Below are 20,474 nucleotides of genomic sequence, written 5' to 3'. Positions count from 1 at the left end.
CACAGCACCCTCTGGACCCTCCCACTGCCTTGCAGCAGAGCCACCTCACCCCATTAATTCCACAAAGGACACCATCACACACAGCACTATGCACAACCTAAAACTCAAAGGAAAAGGGCCTACACTGAAGGAACTTTCCACTGTTCTCTGCTGTTGGCCAGCCTGTGTGTTACCTGTCCATCACATAATGCCAAGGAATGACAGGTTTCGCGGGCTGAGTAGGTACAGCAAGCATTCACTCTTGATTCTCACTCTGTTGGTTGGTGTGACTAAACTTCATTTGTCCTCCTTGTACCCCTGCTCCCACTTGTGTGTGGCAGGGAGCGCTCTTTCCTCACTGCCACTTCTCAAGCAAAAACCAGGGCATCCTTCTGACAAAATTCACATGCACAATCATAAAAAAAAAATTGAGACAGATTTGGGTCAGAGCACCCTAGTTTTAAGTTTCGTATTTCAAATTCTATCAGCTCAGTCGCTGGTTCTGTGTGGGTGAGAAAAGCCCCTCAAACCTTGACAGGCACGACAGCTCTGGATCTCTAATGACGACAGAACATGCCACTCTAATGCAAGGTCAAAGCAGTTCCAACATGCTGAACTTTAGATCTATATTTCAAGCTAATGTCATGTGATCTTGGCATACTTCATCTTCAAATATAGTTTCCAGCCATGATCGTTCTCATTCAGTGATAATGATTCTCCACCGTAAATGCTTCCTGTACCCCAGGACAGTGACTAGGCTGGGTAGGAAACCTGGGAGCTACGGTCAGCTCTCTTGCCCCTTCTGCAGTTTGAAAAATCATTTTGGATGTATTTTATTATTTATTTTATGCTCATTTGTGTTTTGCCTGCATGTGTATATGGGCACCATGTGTGTGCCTGGTGTCCACGGAAGTCAGAAGAGCGCACTGGGTCTCTCTCTCAAAACTGGAGTTATGGGTGACTGTGAGATAGTCTATGGGTGCTGGGAAGTAAACCCAGGTCCTCTGCAAGGGCAGTAAGAACTCCTAACTAGAGCCATCTCTCCAGACCCAATCCTCCTTCATTGTCGATGAGAGTCAGTTTGTAAGAAGCCACCCGACTGTCTCTGTTACGTTCTTAGCTCTCTACTCTCACAGCGGAGGAACAGAAAGCAATGTGTTTTTTTATCTTCCCAAATGCTGACACAGTAGGCATTTAATATGGTCTTCATACTGCAGGGTTTTATCCTTGTCCCAGGCCATTCACAACCCTCACTGGTCTTACCTGAAGGTACGTGTGATGATTAATCTCTGTTGTCAACTTCACGGGATTTAGAAAGCCCATGGAAACGAACTTATGGGCGTTACTATCACAGTTCAGAGTGTGTCTCTGAATGTGGACAGCAACATCCCATGGCTGGTGCCCAGTCTTCAATATGGAACTCCTCCTTGGGCCAAGAGACTAGACAGAAAGCTGTGGCCAGTCCTGGCTGGGTGACACTGTCACCCAAGAACTCTTAGAAATGACAGTGCTCTTTGGGGGCCCAAAGGTCTTCCCAGCAGCGCACTGATAACAATTCATAATGGCTTACTCGGTGACTTTTGCAAAGAGAGAACAGTTGTCAGGTGGGCCTATTTCCCTTGTTTTCATTCCTGAAGCCAGTATGAGGGCCATGAAAACCACAGCCAGACAAATGAGATTACTTTGCTGTTGACAGCATGCTTGCAGAGGTGACCACACATTGGTGGAAAATGTCCTTGTGGCTTTAGTGGTTCCTCACGGAGGTACTCCCCTCATGAAGGTATCTATCATGGAGGTAATCCCCCTAGGGAGGAATCCCCTCATGGATGTATAGTAACGGGAGCCCCTTGTCTGAAATCCTCAACAGTTTTGATGACAAACCGAAATTCCACTGAAAAATATTTTTTAAAATTATGCAACTGTGAGAATGTACTACACATGCTATGAATCATCCTTTGTGGGATAGCTTGTACTCATTTTCTTGCAGGTACAGCTGCATATTTCACTCTTAAGTCCTCCTTGTCAGGTCGTTCACACTGCAGGAGGTTTCCCATTTGATGAACCCCAACTTGTGACGTTTAGAAGGGACTCCACCCCTCCCGGTGCCCATTTTCTTGTGTATGTGTTAGTATGCACATGTGTATATGTCTCTGTGTGTGTGTGTGGGGGGATGCAAGTGTGTACATGTGCATGCGAAGGCCTGAGGCTGGCGTAGGAATAATCTCGGATTAATCACTGATATCCCACTAGCCAGTGGGCTCTGGGTCTTCTGCAGCTGGACCTACAGGAGGTTTGTCAGGCCCAGCTGGCAATTATGTGGGTTCCGGGGATCTGAACTCTGGTCCTTGCATTTGGTTGGTAAGGGCTTTATATACAAGCCATCTCCCCAGTACTCAGCTCTACTTAAAAAAATTTTATTTTTACTGTATGTATGTATGTATGTGTACCATGTGTGTGCATGGTGCCCATGGATGTCAAAGAGGGCATCAGATCCCCTGGAACTGGAGTTACAGACGGTTGTGACACTTTGCAGTTGCTGGGAATTGAACTCAGGTCCTCTGGAAGAGCAGCAAGTGCTTAACCACTGAGCCATCTCTCCAGCCTCCGGATTCCACTCTTGATGACGAATCTGAAAAGCTCTTTTCCTAGTTCTGGTCCTGAAGTTTCTCCTCACAATGTTTGTCTCACAAATTTTCATTCTTTTGGGTTCCGAGTGCACAGCGCAGTCTGAGTTCACATCTACAGAAGGCGTGAAGCTTAGAGAGAGATCAATTTTCTTAACTATGGGTGAAAAATGTATTTTCTATGTTTGTGTGTGCACTTGTGTGTCCATATTTGGAGCAAGTATGAAGCACATGTGTGGAGTCTACAGGTCAACCTCAAATGTTCTTTCTCGGGAGTGCCATTGTGCTCTTAAAGACAGGCTCCCTCATGGCTCTGGAATTTGCCAAGTGCCAGGGCTGGCCTGACTGGGCGCCCAGGGACTCAGCTGTCTCCACCATCCATGCTGGGAGTATAGGTGCATGCTGCCACGCCAGGCTATGACACTAACATAAATAGCTTTCTAAATTCTTACATGAAAAATTGAAATTTAGAAGTTCAGATGTGAATGTGTTATTTTGTTTTTTCTGTTTTCCCTTCTGTTAGCCTGAAATGAAGTTGAAAGTTCCTGTGAGATCTGTCTTCTTTTTTATCTAAAAGCTTGTGGCGGTGTTTCTAGATGGATCCAAGAAAGGAGGAGGAATGCTTTTGTTTTCACCATTTCATTATTTCGCTGAGCTTCTGACGGCGGGATCAAGTGACATATAGGTGTTTTATTTTATAATATTATTCTTTTTTTATTTGAACTTTTCTGTCAATTGAGAATTTCATACATGTATATAATGCAATTTGCACAAATTCACCACTATTCATGTCTTCTTTTTTCAAACTGGCTGGGTCTTCCTGAATGTGCATGGACCACAGCTTTGAAGACAACAGAATCTCTCTGCTCCTGAAGCCATCAAGTCCTTAGCTGGGGGTGGGGGCGGGGACTTCACAAGCCCCTCCCAGTCCAGGCTGGGATTTTGGCTGGCTTGGCCCCTTGCAGGCTTTATCTGTGTAGTACAGTCACTCTGAGTTCATGTGTATAACAGTCCTGTCTTGTCTGGCAAATACTGTTTCCTGCAGACTTCTGCTCCTTTCCCGCCCCATCTCTTCCCATCTTCCTGCTGCTCTTCAATGATGATGTTCTTATGTGCAAACTCAGAGACCCAAAGAGCCATGGGATGCAAAGTCCGGACACCACATCACTGCTGACCTCAGCTAGAGTCCAGCACTCACTCAGGTCATTGCTTTCCTTTTTGTCTCAGTGATGATTATTGGAGACTGTCTCATGGCCCTGAAGAGTGTTCGGCTTTCTGCTTGTGTGATGTTTTGGAAAAAGCATACTTTTTACTAATAGCAGGTAGTTAAAAGGTAATCAGTCATTTCTAAGAGGAAGTCTCTCCAAGGTTGGGAAGGACCAGGCCACTGTGTGGGCTCCATTCTTTAGACAGAGGTGACTATGTCCGAGTGGAAAAATGAAGCTGAGAACTGGCAGGCATGCAGCATGCACGCATTCATTTCTCTCCACTCTCGACAGATGTGACCGTCTACTTTTAGCTCCCGCCATGCCGCCATGTCTTCCCTGCTATGACGAACTATAACTGGAGCCGTGAGGTGCAATAAGCTCTTTCTCACCTAAGTCTCTTTCCTCCTTCCCCAGGGCATTTTATCATAAGATAAATAAAACTAGGGCAGTATGTAATTAAAACAAATAAGGCAAGGCTAATATCTTTTTACCCAACTGTCCCCTGGGGTAAATGCTAGGTGCTTACACTTTATTGGCGAAATCTACAGGTACACTGTTGAGGCACACCCGTAGTGAGTGTTTCTGATGAATTCAAATGAGCACGCATGGGCTAACAAAGACAGGATTATTTACACTTCACCGTGACTCCTTGGTTTGCCAAGCAGCTTGCCTTGAAGAAAGACAAGTGTGATGGTTTATTTTGGGGAATACTTATGTAAATTGCATAAACTGACTGAGTTGTCCACACTGACAGTTATCCTGGTAGATGTTTATAAAATGTAGGAAAGATTGTGATGGATGCTGACCAACCTAGAATGCAATGAACTCTGATGCTACTGAAGGCAACCTGAGCAGCCCCGAGGTTACCCCCTGCCCGAGAGTCCAGCAGAAGGAAGACAGAGCCAGACTTCTAAGACTTGCACACACTCTTTACCTTTGCATTCCTTTCTTTTGTGCTGCCTTTCTTCTCCTCTTTTTTGGCTTTTTTGGGCTTACCCTCCTTCTTCTCCTCTTTTTTCTTTTTCTTTTTGAGTTTTTCTTCTTCCTCTTGACTGGCTAAAATATCCTCAATAACCTACAGAAAAGACCAAAAATGATCATGTAGCACCTCACCCACCATGACCAAGAGGAGGACGGTTTCCCCATCCTGCTGGGCTCCAACCCTGCTGGAAGCAGCCACCTAGCTTGAGGAGGATTTGTCAGGAGGAGCTGTCTGTCCACTCTGCGAGGAGGGATGGTTGGAGGTCAGACACCTCTCTCCACAGCTACACACTTTTCGGGAGGTTGCTTTAACACTAGAAGAGGCCATGCTTTCCCCAGCCTGTCAATGGCAGCAGGACATGTCAGTCATGTCACATTTTAAACCCAAGTCATTCTACCTGAGGACTTCTCCTGCTCTGTTTTCTACCCAGACGATGATTCTCTGTGTGTATGTGTGTGTGTGTGCGTGTGTATGTGTGCATGTATGTGCATGTGTGTGCACACAGGTGTGTGCATATGGAAGCTAAAGCTTTTCAGCATTTACCCACTTCAATCGGCTCCTAATAAAGAATGTTTTAATACCTGGAAGAGTTGGTTTCTTTCCCCACAGGTCACTTTCGCATGAGGTTTTGGTGTGCGAAGTCCTGTATTTGTGTTGCTTTTATTGGTTAATGAATAAAGCTGCTTTTGGCCAGTGGCTTAACAGAGTAAAGCCAGGTGGGAAATCCAAACAGAGATGTAGAGAGAGAGTAGATGGAGTGAGGGAGAAGCAAGTAGCCGCCCACAGGAGACAGATATACCAGAACCTTGCTGGTAAGCCACAGCCACATGGCACTACACAGACATAATAGAAATTTAAGAGATAAGAGTTAGCCAGAAATACACTTAAGCTATTGGCCCAAAAATATTGCAATTAATACAGATTTCTGTGTGATTATTTTGGGATTCTGGGCAGCTGAGAAATGAACAAGCTGCCTCCCCCAACAAGGTTTGACTGAGTGTCCCCGACTATTTGTTTTCTGCCCAAAGCTTAAAGCAGTCACCCTAATTCCCCTCTCTCTCCCAAGGCCCCAACAAATAATACTGTGGGGAGTTTTTGGATCAATTATATCTATAGAACAATATTCAGCAGAGGTGGGGGTTTTCGGTGCTGATCATCCCAACCAAAGGACAGCCACCCCCCCCCGCAGTTATCTTGCCTGTAACTCTCAGAGCACACCATCATTATCGTGTTTACCATAGGCATTGCATCTTTATGGTGGCGTTGGTGCTGCAAGTGGTTTCCGTGACGCTTTCTCTCCACCAGTGTTTGCACACACAGACCCACTGCTCTGCTCACTAATAGTGTAAGACTATTGTTTCAGCCTTCATGCTATTCAGTTCTTCAGTGGATCCTCTTTGTTTCTGTATATAGGATACATATGCAGTACACAATCCCTTGCCTGCTCCAATTTCTGTTTCTTGCCCTTTGTCTTGTCTGAGCGTGCATGGCAGTTCATATAGAACAATGTTTGATAATGGTGGTGTAACAGCCATTCCTGTGTGTTTCTGCCATCAGTGGAACTGTTTCTCATGAATTTAATTAGGCATGACATTGGGTTTCAAAACAAGATAGAAATTCGTTGTTATGTTAAAGAAGGGTGCATATATTTCAAGTTCATTGACTTCAGTTTTTTATTGAGAGGTTCATGCATGCATATAATGTGTTTAGATAAAAGCCACCCTCATTCTTAACTCCTCCAAGTCTTTTCCTATCCACTATTTCCTCCCAGCCTCATGTACTTGCTATTTAAAACAGACAGACAGACACTGAGTCCCCTTAGCACTTCCTGTGTGTGCATTGGTGGGTACAGGACCATCTGCTGAAGCATGGGTAGTCTTCTCAGGGGTCACATCATAGAAGAAAATGAATTTCCCTTCCCCAGCAGCCACCGAGTTCCAGTAGCTCCTTAGCTAGGAATGTAATCTCATAAGCCCCTCCCTGTCCATGCCGGGATTTTGATTGGTTTGATCTTGTTCAGGTCTTGTGCATGCACTCATAGCGACTTTGGTTTGCTGTCATGTCCATCAAATAAAGTTTCTCTGTGGACATCCTCTTCCTCTGGCTCTTACGATCTTTCCACTTCCTCTTCTGCAATGATCCTGGGCAGTTTATTACTCTGTCCCTCTAGCAAAATAATAGTAGTAGGTTCTTCCTATGGCCTATGACCCACCCAGCCATGGGTTTAGGGTCAAGGAACAAACTATGTCTCATGGAAGGCTTTAGCTCTAATCAGAAAGTATTTGATTATGTCTAGGACGTCCATGCCACTATTGCACCAGCGGGCCTATCTTGCAAGGTTTGTCAGTCCGTGGGGTTCACAGCTGGGTAAGATGGTTGAATACTTTCTCCCTCAGTACTGTAAATAGAACCTTCTGGCACTATGAAATCTAGCCAGTAAGGATGAAACTTCCAAGTCCGTACGAGATTGATTTCTCCATGTCCTGTGACTCAAGTGTGTAGTATCTGCAGCAATAGGGTTTCACCATCAACTTCTGGAGGGTAACAAAGAGTAATAGAAATGGCTTGTGATGTTTGAGGGTATCACTGGAACCCCACTGACCAAGTACTTAAAAGAGGTTTTTATTTTTTAGTATCAGAGAGAGAGATGCTAGGTTTGGAAAAGGCCCTTCCACATCCATTGGATAAGTCTAGGCTCTTTTCTTCAGGCTACTTCCCATGATGCAGTGCGTTCACATATGCCTTAAACTGTGGCATTATGAAATGATTGCCACTTTATCACCCTGGTTTACCTCTTTAGCATGCTGCTAGTTTTAGTGAGCCAGTATTCCACCCTCCCCCACAGTGCTGGGAATTGAACTCAGGCCTTGATGCATGCTCTCTCGTCTGATCACGCATGGTCCAGGCAGGAAGCTCCAGCCTGATCTCCATCTCCAGACTGGCAGGCTCAGGCCGCGGATGCAGCCTTGGGTGGAATGCGGTCTATAATTGCTGGTCTTTTCTCGCTTTCCATCAGCTGTCATTTAATGTCAAGCTGCCCTGTGGTCCCCTTTGCTTTACCGGAATGCATTAACCAGGCGCCTGCAGGTTTGTTTTTAGTTTGACTAGAGTCAGCTCCTCCTTTTCATGTTTCTTGTGGACAACTGAGACATTCCACCAACATTCTTAATCCCATAATCACTGCTCTCTAAACTACAGTGAAGCATGTTTGGCTGCTTGCCCTGATCTGACTTTCAAGACCCTGCTTGTTCCTGAAGACTTGGCGGCAGGGCAAGACATAAACACACACACACACACACACACACACACACACACACACACACACACACACGAGGAAGAAAGAAAGAAAGAAAGAAAGAAAGAAAGAAAGAAAGAAAGAAAGAAAGAAAAGAAACAACGCAGTTAAAGTGATGGTCCCTTAGGGCAAGGCCTGCTAAACTGCTAAACTGCCCGGTAACAGTGCTGGCACTGCATGCTTATAGTGTTCTGGGGAGGGCCAGAGTGTGGTATGGAGGAAGGAGAATGATGCTGGCTTCAGAACATGTTCAGCCAAAACAGGCCAGGTTGAAGAGGAACCCTTCACCTGACCCCATAGGCAACAGGGCACACAATGGGCAGTCTGCCTTAGGGGCTGGTGTGAAGTCTCTGACCCCGACCTTAAGAATGGGTACTCCTCTGCATGGTGTTCCAGGTACTTAGATCCTCCTAAGAACACTGGAGGGCTGGGGAGATGGGAGAGATGCTGCAGCAGTTAAAAGCACTGATTGGTTTTGTAGGGGACCTGGGTTCAGTTCCCAGCACTCACGTGGAGGCTCACAAACATCAGTAACTCCAGCTCTAGGTGATCCAATGCCCTCTTCTCTGACCTCTACAGGCACACATGAGATGCACACACATACATATATGTATGCATATGAATAAATGCAGGCAAGGCATTCATATGCATAAAATAATATAAATCTTGAAAACAAAACAAAACACCAAAACCAACCAAACAAAAACAGCTGGGGATGTCACCCCGCTGTAAGGGTACTTGCCCAGCACGCATGAAGCTGCCTTGGGTTCTATCTTTAACACCACATATGCATGTATTGGTGCATACCAGTAACCCCAGGACCTAGGGCCTGGAGTCAGGAGGATCTGAAGTTCAAGGTTATCCTTGAAACATAATGAATGTGAGGCTATCCTGGGGTACAGAGACTATTTCAACGCCTGCCCCCGGGTGTTCTTCATCCATACTATACACAAAGGCAGACATGACCAACTTTGACCAACTCTTACACTCACGCATGGCAGGGATAATGAGGTATGGTACTCAGGGAAGATCTGCACAGCCCCATCACTTACATACCATCATGGCTGCCTTCTTGCTATCATGGAAGAGCTGACTTGTGGCAGAGGGTACTCATAACCAGCCTAAGGTCCTCACTATTTGCCCTGTTTGAAAAAGGCTGCCGTTTCAAACTTTTGTTAACCTGCCTAGTTATTTTCTGTAGCATAAATTCACAAAGTGGTGTCCCTCGGGCAGAGAGCATCCATATTGAAATTCTGGAAGTCAACTTGGTTCATGCCCCTTAAGAAATGCCCAGCCATAGTGCTTGAGAGTGACATTTTCCTACAGGCACACTGAGCTGGGTTTCTAGCTTAAAATTTTTATTAGTTGTGTGGATAAAGAAACACAGTAAAACTGTTTGATATTGAAAGGTCTTTGCCAGCAATTAAAACTTTTTTCTTAAAAAAAAAAGTTCTGTTCATATTTTTGGTGTCTTTTCTACAGAGACGATGATTTATTATTTTGTAAAGACTCTTTAAATATGGACGAACTATTCATCAGAGATGCCGCCAAGCATTTTCCTTAGTTTTTCATGACTCTAACTTCACTGACGGTATCATTTTTTAACTGCTTGAGTTTTGTGTAGTCTGTTATATCAGTCTGTTTTTTATATGATTTCTGCCTATGGCAACATGCTTCCAAAGTTATTCCCCACCCTTCTGATTATTAAATATTCCAACAATTTCTTCTGGCAATTTGCAGTCTAATATTTTTACATGTAAATATTCAGTGTAAAAAAATTATTTTGCAAGTCAGGGGAGGCTAAGGATGTAATGAACTCTGCCACAAAGGGCCTGGCCATCTCCTTACCTGCTGCTCTGCTCTCCCTCCTTTCAAAGGGACCGTTAGGATGACTGAGTTCTCATTTGGGTCTGAATTGGCTTCTGAACACATTATTCTGCAGTTGGCCTCTGTGACTTGACTTCAGAACCACAGTTTATTTACTGTGAGTTTGCCCAGGTTGCTTGGTCTTCACAGGGTTAATCTGCATGTCTTTGCATAGCAGCTGGCACAGAACGTTCTCTCGGTGAGTGAACGTGTTGCCGTCATCTTCTATTCTTTTCCTAATTCTGTGGCATCACCACCATTACGGACTCTTTCACTAACTCTTTTTGGAGATGTCCATGCGTTCTTCCATGCAAACTTGAAAATATGGTTGTCAATACGAAAATGACTTTGGTTTTGGTTGAAATTGCATCAAGGATGGGGATTAATGGACAACGTATATTTCTATTTTATTGAGTCTTCAGGGAAATGATCCAGCAATCTCTTTGTCTCACTAAGGCTTCTTTTACCTCCCCAGTCAAATTTTACCCCTGCAATTCTGGACAATTGTGTATCTGTCAATGATTTCATGTTGAGATTACTGCATTTTCTAGGAAAATAACCCACAATGTAAAAATAATAAAATAATGCTTCAAGTATTTATAACTGTCTGTTTTAAAATCTTATTGCATTTGTTAGAGTTGCCAAGGAAATATTAGGTCTGAGAGAAGTCACCTTAGGGCTAGGAAGAGCAGCCTGAGATGTGGGCAGACAGGAGAGAGCATCCTGAGATGCAGAGATCGTGAGAGAGAAGCTTGAGGTATGGAAGATGGGGGAGTGAATGGCCAGAGTCCGTGGTCTGATGATGGGGGATGGGGAAGGAAGGATGGCTAGGTACCAGAAACCAGAACTCAGACTGCTAGGAACTGACAAGAAAAATGGCTTGATATGACATCACAGTCTTTTCAAAACTGGACAGGGGAAAGAAAGAATTGATCATGAAACAAACCAGAAAGGATATGTGTGATGATATTCACCCTGGGATGCGTCATGTAAGTAATTCTTAGAAAATCCTGGAGATATACTGTGAATCCATCCACATCCAAGTCTAAGGAATCGTGACTATGGCCTAACCACTTTTTATTGTCATGTGTTGCTTACCTGTTCTGGGGTCTTGTTCGAGAAGATGATAGCTGAGCCTCCTTCTTCTACGTTGGGGTAGTCTGGAAATGTACCCGTTAAATTCCTGCAGAGAGAAAGAATGCAATTTGAAAGAGAGAGAGACGAGTGTCTTTGGAAATGCCCCACTTGCCAAACCGTGTGTGTTAATATCAGTAAGTGGTGGTGGGGACCCCTATGCTGGTGCTGGCAGAGTCTCTGAGTAGCAGAGGAATAGGGACAAGCAACTTGAGGTTTCCTGCCCCTGGGGATATGTTAGTCTAAGGGGGACATCTCTCTCTTAGACGGATTCTATTTTTCCTCCTCTGTCTCCCCTCCTCCTTTTAATATCAAGATGCTTTGTGGTTTAGTTTCAACAAAGCCAGAAACACAAATCATTTCTTCCTGTTTAAAATTTAGGGTAAACACAGGACTTTGAAACTAAACAGAAGGGTGGAGTTGAACAAACGGCATGTCCAGAAAGTGTCCGAAACCTTTAGGTTTTAGGAAGTCTGGGCCCCCATGTTTGATAGGGTCCAACAAGTATTTCTTTCTCTAACCACATAATTTCTCCACAGAGACGGCAGACTGTAGAATTTAGTGTGGAGAATTACCAAAGGGGGATGTGGTCATTATTTATAAGAGAAGCTGACTTTGGCATAAGTGTTACACTTATTCCATGTGTAGGAAAATATACTACACATATATAATTCAGCAGCTGAATTAGAGCCTTTCCTTCCCAGAAGCAGGGAGCCCAAAGCTTGGAGGAGGTGGCTATGTTTAACAGCTTCTCAGACTCCTGCTTCAAGGTACTCTTTTCACATTTAACGATTTTTTCACACTTAACGATTTTTGTGGATCTCTAAGGGTTTCTGTTTCTATGGGTTGCACTATTGGTATCTACACTATTAGATGTTAAAACTCAGAAAATGTTAAAATATGTATTTCTACTTCACTTAAGAATAAGAAACCTATTATCAGAGGAAGAAATTAATCACCAGCCTTATCCAGCTCTGAACATGCTGAGCTACAATAACCAGTGGCCTAGCAAGGCAGGCCCATGGCTACACCAGAGGCACAAGGGTCATGGGGGTGACCGACCGCATTCTGATTGGATGGAAGTCCAGCTTCACAAGAGGAAACTCATACCTAGTGCCATCATTTAGGACAAGAACCTACAGCTAGACAGGTCATAGGCCCCAGGGAAGAACTTCGTACTATTTTTCTGCTAAATGGAAACAGAACCAAATCAATTCCTAATGAGTTATCACTATACCCACAGATTAGCACGTTTCTCAACTATCGTCGGGAAACTTCTGTTTGTAGAAGATGGCACTGGCTAGTTCTCTGTCGACTTGACGCAAGTCAGAGTCATTAGAGAGGAGGAAACACCAATTGAGAACATGTCTCCATAAGATCAGGCTGTGGGGCAGGCCTGTGGGTTATTTTCTTAATTAGTGATTGGTCAGAGAAGGCCCAGCCTGGGATGTACTTAAAAAAAAAAAAAAGAGTAAGGTGATCAATTTGATGAACAAGCCAGGAAGCAGCACCTCTCCGTGGCCTCTGCATCAGCTCCCGCCTCCAGGTTCTTGCCCTGTTTGAGTTCCTGTCCTGACTTTCTCCAGTGACAGACTATGATAGGAAACACAAGCTAAATAACCCCCCTTCCCCACCTTGCTTTTGGTTATGGAGTTTCATCACCGCCATAGTAATCTTAATTAGGACAGCGACTGACATAGAGACCCATAGAGACCCACACCTGGCCTAAATGAAGACAGCAAGGGACTGCAGAATGCTCAGCCTTAAACGGCACATTTAAATCACACTCCCTTCTCCCAAGGTTCAGGAGTCACTGTGGATGAGGGGGTCGAGAGAGGGTACGATTTAGACACAGCGGATGACTCCAAGGTAAGAGCGTCTTCTGGACACAATGGGGCAGCTGTCCATAGGGGCTTAGAGTGATAGTGACAGCATTGCACAAGACCTGTGTGAGCTCAAGCCAGCCCAAATCCCAGCATCAAGGGACAGGGGTGGTCTTGAAGACCCAGCTCTAGCCAAAGCACGACTGTCAATAATAGAGAGGGAGAGTCAGATCTCTTTAAGAGTGTAACCCCTGGTAGGTTGGCTATGCTCCAATGGAAGGCCACACATCCAAGAATGTATGGGCAGCACAAAACGCCTTGAAGAGCACAAGGAAAAAGAGAAAATGAAGAAGTCAGGTGGGTAGGGAAGGGGGCATGGACCTGGCAGGAGTTGGGGAGGGGGTAGATACGATCAACATACACTGCACAAAATGCTCAGAGGAGTGGCAAACGAACAAGAACCAACCATGCATATGTTTGAATAGATAGAATTCTATGAGCAGTAAACACAGTTTCCAAAGTCCTAGACTTTTCAAGACTACTGGAGTTTGGTTTAATGAGATCTTGTTGGGTGCTCTACTCTGCTTCCACACTCCAATATGCAGCGATAGGTTGTGCTAGTCGGCAATTCAGGACCTCTGGTCTCACGCACACCTGTAAGCGTGAAAGGAAGGAGCGTGCTGACCGTCTCCTGGGCAACTTGGGACATCCTGCTGTGACTCGACCTTGCAGCTGGACGAGTGCAGTTTGCGACAGCTGCTCACGATAAGGAATCAACCATCTCAGCAAACATCTCCTCCGTCACTAAGTCACTGGTCTGACAGGGTGTGCTGGAAATGTCAGGCCCTGCTCATTGAGAAGATGGTGGTCTACTTGGTTCTTCAAGGTCACCAGACTGGTGATGGGTGGTCTTCGAGTTTCTAGGCTAGCCTAATTGAGGTGGAAAGACCACTCTAAATGTTGTTGGTATCCTCCCAGGGGCTGTGATCTCACACTGGAGTAAAAGAGAAAGTGACAGTACCTGGGAGGCAGAGGAAGGTGGGTCTCTGTGGGTTCTAGGCCAGCCTTGTCTATCTAGTAAGCCCTTGCCTTAAGGAAAGAGAGATAGAGACCGAGCAAGTTGTATTTGTGTATTTAGAAACACACAGGTATGCATGCACACACACAAGCACAAACACACGCACACACACCACTACCACCACCACCACCACCACTACCAATAATAACAAGAAGCAGTACAAAATGAAGCCACGAATTTGAAAGAGAGCAAGGAGGGGTTTATGGGAGGGTTCGGAGAGAGGAAAGGGGAGGGAGAAATGATATAAATATGATCTCAAAAAATAGAGGATATTGCTGGGCACCAGCATTTATTTCTTTCTGCTTCCTGCCTGCAGATGCAATGTGACCAGCTGCCTCAGGCTACTGCCTCCATAACTGCCTTGCCACCTTAGACTGAATCCTCCAACTATGAGCCCAAACAGCCTCTTTCTTCTGTAAGTTGCTCTTGCCTGGGATCTCGTCACAGTAGGAAAAGCAGGGCAATGCCAAGGAGACCGTTCATTAGCACTGGGAACTATTGAGACCTTGCAGCTCTCAGCCACTGGGTGAGGACCCCCACTTCACTTCTCAATACTTGTGTTTGGCAACAGTCTTCCTACCACTCCCACTAACAAGACCTCTATAGCACCTCTGCAAGTGACACCATCATTTGACTTTCTCCTTGTATCGTTGAACTCAAACTGAGCCGGGCGGTGGTGGCGCACGCCTTTAATCCCAGCACTCAGGAGTCAGAGGCAGGCAGATCTCTGTGAGTCTGAGGCCAGCCTGGTCTACAAGAGCTAGTGCCAGGACAGGCAAAGCTACAGAGAAACCCTGTCTCAAAACAGACAAACAAACAAACAAACACACAAAAAAAACAAAACCAGAAATTTAGTCACACACACACACCACTTTTCATTGTGTGTATATATGTGTGTCTGTGTTAGAGTATTGTGTGTGTGTGTGTGTGTGTGTGTGTGTGTGTGTGTGTGTGAGCAGTGTTAGGTCTCCTGTAGCTGTAGTTACAGGAGGTTGTGAGGCACCCGAGGTGGGTTCTGGGAGCTGAACTTAGGTCCAATGCATGCTCTTAACCTTAATGACTGAACCATCTCTCCAGCCTTGGGACTTACATTTTTCCTCCCCCCGAAAACCAAATTCACACGATCCCATTTTGCCTGTTTTTCTTAATTTTAGAATGTATCAGTTTTCATAGCAAGAGTTAATATGAGAATTCACAGTAACTTTTGTAAAATAATTTAAATGTATCCATCTTCATGATTGTGCTTTATGTCTTGTAATTTATGTTCTGCGTCTCCCTGAGCATTTTAGGCTTTAGGAGCAGCTCTCATGGTGTGAGAGCTACAAGCAGAAGGGCTGATGGTCTTGTAAAACAGAACGGCGGACGCTATTTAGGCTTCCATGGTAATTTTAGCTTTGTTTTCAGGGCTCGACAGCTGTGACTGCAGGGGATGCCCTTCTGGAAGGAGCCACCCTCCCAGAAGGAACCGAAGACCCCAAATTATACAGTGTCAGGACCTCAAATTATACAGTGTCAGCGCCAAGACGCTTTTGATTAACTGTGGAAAACCAAGTATCTGTCTTGGGGAATCCTATGCCTCTGCCCCCACCCTCACCCCATGGCATACTCTCCCCCACAGTCTTGGATCCAAGGGGTGGTGGAAGCTGACACCTGGATAGACGCAGTCATCCCACCCATGGAATGAGCATCCATAGGCATATACCTGGAATACTTGACTGCTTCAGATGAGAGCACTGGTGTGGGGACCTTTTAATGACGGCCAGTTGTTTCTCCACAAGCTCCTACAGCCAGGTACCCCATCCATCAATGGGCCAGCACCTTCCTGTCACCTCCTTCAGAAACACTTCTGTCCTTAAGGGCTTGGCTTTGTTGTCTGGGCTCTGGCCTTCTCAGGGGCCACACTTCTTGAGGTGCTTTCTCCCTTAGTCTTCCATACTTCCTCCCCTCCCTTCTTCCCCTCCTCCCCTCGCTATCTGACTTCCCATGAATTCTGCAGCCCCTCCTTCGGCATGCTCACTTTCCTTAGCTCTCACCCCTTGAACCCAGCTGGGAGAACTGTCCACGCACGACCGCCCCATTAAGATAACTCTTACAGGTGTGGAGTACTGAACTGTGACCCTGACCCCACCAATGCTTAGGTTGAAACCCTAACCTCAGCACCTCAGGATATGGCCTTGTTCCTTACAGCTGCACTTGGTTAAGACAAGGCTCCATCTCACAGTCCCCAGAAAGAACCAACCTGCTGACACTCTGGGCTTCCTGCCCAGAACCCAGACGATGCAATCCTGCTGCTCAGCCACCCAGACTTAGGACGTCATTATGGCAGCTGGGCTCCAGCATCCTAGTACACAACTTATGGCCTGGTATGGGTTTGCTGCTTTCTAAAGGGCATTTGATCGTGATGCTGTGTCTTAGGGTTTTCATTGCTGTGATTAAACACCAAGATCATATGCAGCTTGAAGAGGAAAGGGTTTGCTTTAGCTTATAGTTCCATACCATGGTCCATCACTGAGAGAAGTCAGGGCAGGAACCTGGAAGCAGAGCTGATGCAGGTGCCATGGAGAGGTGCTGGTGTGGGAAGTCCTTCTGTATATGTGTTGTTTTTATTGGTTAAAAAAGAAGCTGCTTTAGGCCAATGGCTTAATAGAGTAAAGCCAGGCTGAAATATCTATCTATCTATCTATCTATCTATCTATCTATCTATCTATCTATCTATCTATCTATCTATCTATCCATCCATCCATCCATCTATCTAGAGAGAGAGAGAGAGAGAGAGAGAGAGAGAGAGAGAGAGAGAGAGAGAGAGAATAGGTGGAGTCAGGGAGACACCATGTAGCCACCAGAGGAGAAAGATACAAGCTGCCAGCTGGAACCTTGCTGGTAGGCCATGAGCTTCATGGTAAAATATAAAATAATGAAAATGGGTTAATTCTAGATGTAAGATCTGGCTAGCAATATGCTCAAACTATTGGCCAAAGAGTATTGTAAGCAATCTCTAGTTCTCACCTCTCCCTGGCTCTCACCTCTCCCTGGCACTGACCCAGATCCAGTGGCCCACCCAACACCCGGAAACACAGAAGTTCCGAGATTAAGTGACTGCAGCCCAAGCCTCCTTGGCACTCTGACCCCCACACTCTTCTTCCGCCTGCTGTAGAGCTCCGATGTGCTCCACGGAGCATGGCTTGGAGTCGTTCTCGGCTGTCTCTTTTCCATTCCACCTTCCTAGCATGTGTCAGGGGTGACTGGTATACATCACCACATTGGGCCCAGGACACCGCCACAGAGCACTTGCTTACACCATGAGCTGGTCTCTTCTTACTGTTCTGTGGCCACCTGGGGTGGGTGGCAGGGGAGTGACCCCTTTAAAACATGAGCCATAGTGTGCCATTTCTTTGCTCAAAGGTCACCAGTTCTTTCAAAACAGAACTCTTGTCCGTATCATTAGAATAAGCTTTGGTCCAGCTCTCCTGGGACAATTGATACCAGGGCCCCTTTTATTCTTAAGAGGCCTTAAGCTGTCCTGGTTTGTGACTTAAGTTATGTGGTTTCTCCAATAACCCTGGCCCCCTGAGACACTGCACCCAGCCTTCCTCACCCTGTCTCTGGGACCTTTGTCTGCATGTCTAGCTCTGGTGCATCTGGCCACCTTCTGGTTTCTTCCCTCATTTTAAATCTGCTCAAATTCATAGTGTTGGACAGATTCTGCCTAACCATCCAAGATCTGGTAGAGGCACAAATCTGTGGAATGAAGAAGGGAGAACATCAAATAGTTTGGGGGTCTCTCCCCGCAGTCTAGAAAATAGTTTAATAAAGGCAAGGATCTTTTCAGTTAAAAATGAACTTTGAGGCAGAATTTTCTGCACAGTTCCGAGATGTTCAATATGCTGAGATTATGCATAATTATTAAAATTACAGCTTTCCCTCAACTATGATTCTAAAGCCTTGATTATCTTTAAACTTGCACTGTCTTGCTGACATGCAGCGGGTAGCATGCTGAAAAGCTGTTCCAGAATTCTGCCTCCTCCCCACCTCCTCACCCATTTCCATTCATGCTCAAATTGCCGCAACAGGCATGGTCAGAGAAGGCTCTTCAAGTAGGTGTCAGAACCACCGGGTGGAACAACCTCTGCAGAGAGCTTTATGGGAAATAGCCAGAGCTATCTGCATGGGACCTACTGGTTCACCCTTGTCTACAGAACAACACAGGGGAGAAGGGGTGGGGAGGGTGGGATGCTGAGAGGGAGAAGGGGGGAGGTGAGGGTGCGAAGGCAGCTAACGAGGAACGGAAAGCTAGAAAATGGTTGCTGTCTTGGCAAAGCAAGTCTTCAGAAGTCACGAACTATTTGTCGACACCACAAGCAAACACTGGCCTATTTTATTAAGGGCTGATATTTTCTAAAGCAAGCATTTCAACTTTGAGGGGTATTTATTTATTACATGTGCATGCTCATATGTGTGCATGTGTGTACGCATACTTGTGGAGCCTGGAGGACAACCTTTGTTGTTACAGGCTCTCCACTGGCCTGGAACTCACCAAGCAGGCTGTCCAGGCAGCGAGTCCCAGGAACCTCTTGTCTCTACCTTTCTCATTAACTTGTCTGTTACATAGATTCTGGGGGTCAAATTCAGGTTCCTGAGTTTACGAGGGGTAAATAATTTACTGAATGAATGACCTCCCCGGCGCATAGTATTTTATTTGTATCAAGACAAATATTAACTTCCCAAAAGAAAACTTTTAGTTTTCTTAATGTGTTTCCTTAATGCATTTCTTGAAATGTATTGAGAAAACGAAAACACTAAATTTTAGAGATTATTTAATATTTTTAACAGAATGAATGCCACCTCTCCATCACTAAATGATAAATCACCTCTAGAATGTTGAGAAACAAAAGTCCAGAGAGCAAGCTAGCCAGCCAAGGGAGCCTTGGGTGCTCATCCCTGCTCGAGGCCACCAGATTCTAGCTGTGTAAGCTGGGTGCCCTGGAGCTCCACTGTGGTGGAGAAAGTTCTAGATAGTAGCCTTGGACATTTCCTTTTCTTCTTCTAGGACCAACCACAGGGCTTGACTCTCAGTGCTTTGATCCCAACTTCTCCAGCCCCACTCCTCCTCCATTGTGACTGTGGCCTCGGGACCTGGCTTTCATCCTCCTGTCTTGGCTCTCTCAGATGTGGCAGTGTCCTCCGGAGCCTGCCTCAGTCTCCAACAAGAACCACTGGCCAGGCACCATGGAGCCCAAGAACCGCTAGACAGACTGCCTCCAATTCCAGCTGTGGCCAGCAGGCCTGTCAGGGCCGGTCTTCACACAGGGGATTTTATACCATATTTGTGAAACATTTACCTGGTTTCTGAGAGACACGGACAGTAAGTATTGTTGGCTTCTCTTTCTGGGGCATTAAAGAGCACCCGCCTCTACCTCTCAGCTCCAAGGCAGAGAGGCTGCCCTGGACTCCTGTGGGGAGACAGCAGCCAGCCTTTCCTGCCCTGCCCTGCCCTACCCAGACCTACTCAGCCCACCTCAGCCACTTTAGGTTACAGCCGGGGGGTCGGGGGAGGCATCTCAGCTAACAACAGCCTGTTCCTCAACATCAAGCGTTCCGTGCAAGAACCACGCTCCAGAAGCTAAGTTCTCATGGTTTTAAGCAGAGGGAACAGAGCTGTGCCTCACGCTCACCACGTTCTTCCTCCCACTGAGTGTTTTCAAGATGCTGGAACTGCATCAAACACCCATCAGCTCATGAAACAATGATGCGGCTCCCAGCGGGAAAGACCCAGCGATGGGAGCCATCAGCACTCCTTGCTTTTGCTTAAGAGCAAAGGGGGCTACAGGAGATGCCCTGTGCTTGAGTTTTCAGGGCCTGGGGACAGGGAAGGCCTGAGGGTGGCCTGGAGCAGAGATGTTGAGCTCTTTAATCCACTTCAGTATCGCTTTCTTCAGCACAGCAAGTAGGAATGATGTGTCAAATGAAATAAACCGCAGAGCAAAACAATTTGTAATCACGGCCAACTGTCATACTCGGCTGGGTTCACTCCTTCCTTAGAGTCTTAATACTAAATAGATGTCATCATTTTGGCGGTGGGTTTGCCCAATTTTATTTTAAAATATTTATGCTTCTGTGGCATCTCTCCCAGGACATTAAATTCTCTGTTTCTGTTACCAGTCGGCTCTAACAATGTAGTTACCGTAACTGTATTTTTATGTTCTGGCTCCCTTTTAAAAATGCATTTATCAGGAATTACTTGTCCCATCTACATCTGTCAGCTCCCGGGCCGCCCTCTTCGTTCACTGATCTACGTTCATGCTTTATTAACACCAAGCAGCCATCTTATTTTTCTTTATAATGTACTTGAGAATACACGGCCATTTGTTCTTCCTCGTTGTCCTTAGCTTCTTATTTTAATCCTAATGACTTTAATAATCATATATCCTGTTCAACAAATAATCCTGTTGGGATTTTAATTGAAACTGTTTTATCCCTATAAATCT

The 20,474-nt window shown here is 45.6% G+C and overlaps 1 protein-coding gene across 1 annotated transcript in view; it reads right to left on the bottom strand.

The window, feature by feature from the left end:
- The window catches only part of Drc11 (dynein regulatory complex subunit 11), a 121,119-nt gene that overhangs the window by 58,965 nt on the left and 41,680 nt on the right, over window positions 1–20,474 (bottom strand). The window contains exons 7-8 of the mRNA XM_075951319.1: window positions 11,053–11,137; window positions 4,746–4,886 (exon numbers count right to left, since the gene is read on the bottom strand). Coding sequence (XP_075807434.1) covers window positions 4,746–4,886; window positions 11,053–11,137 — 226 coding nt within the window. The remainder of the gene's footprint in view (window positions 1–4,745; window positions 4,887–11,052; window positions 11,138–20,474) is intronic.

The sequence above is a fragment of the Microtus pennsylvanicus genome, chromosome 17 (assembly GCF_037038515.1).
Source record: "Microtus pennsylvanicus isolate mMicPen1 chromosome 17, mMicPen1.hap1, whole genome shotgun sequence".
Classification (NCBI taxonomy): domain Eukaryota; kingdom Metazoa; phylum Chordata; class Mammalia; order Rodentia; family Cricetidae; genus Microtus; species Microtus pennsylvanicus.
The sequence above is the reverse complement of the archived record's forward strand: the minus strand, read 5'-3'. Positions and strand labels throughout refer to the sequence as shown.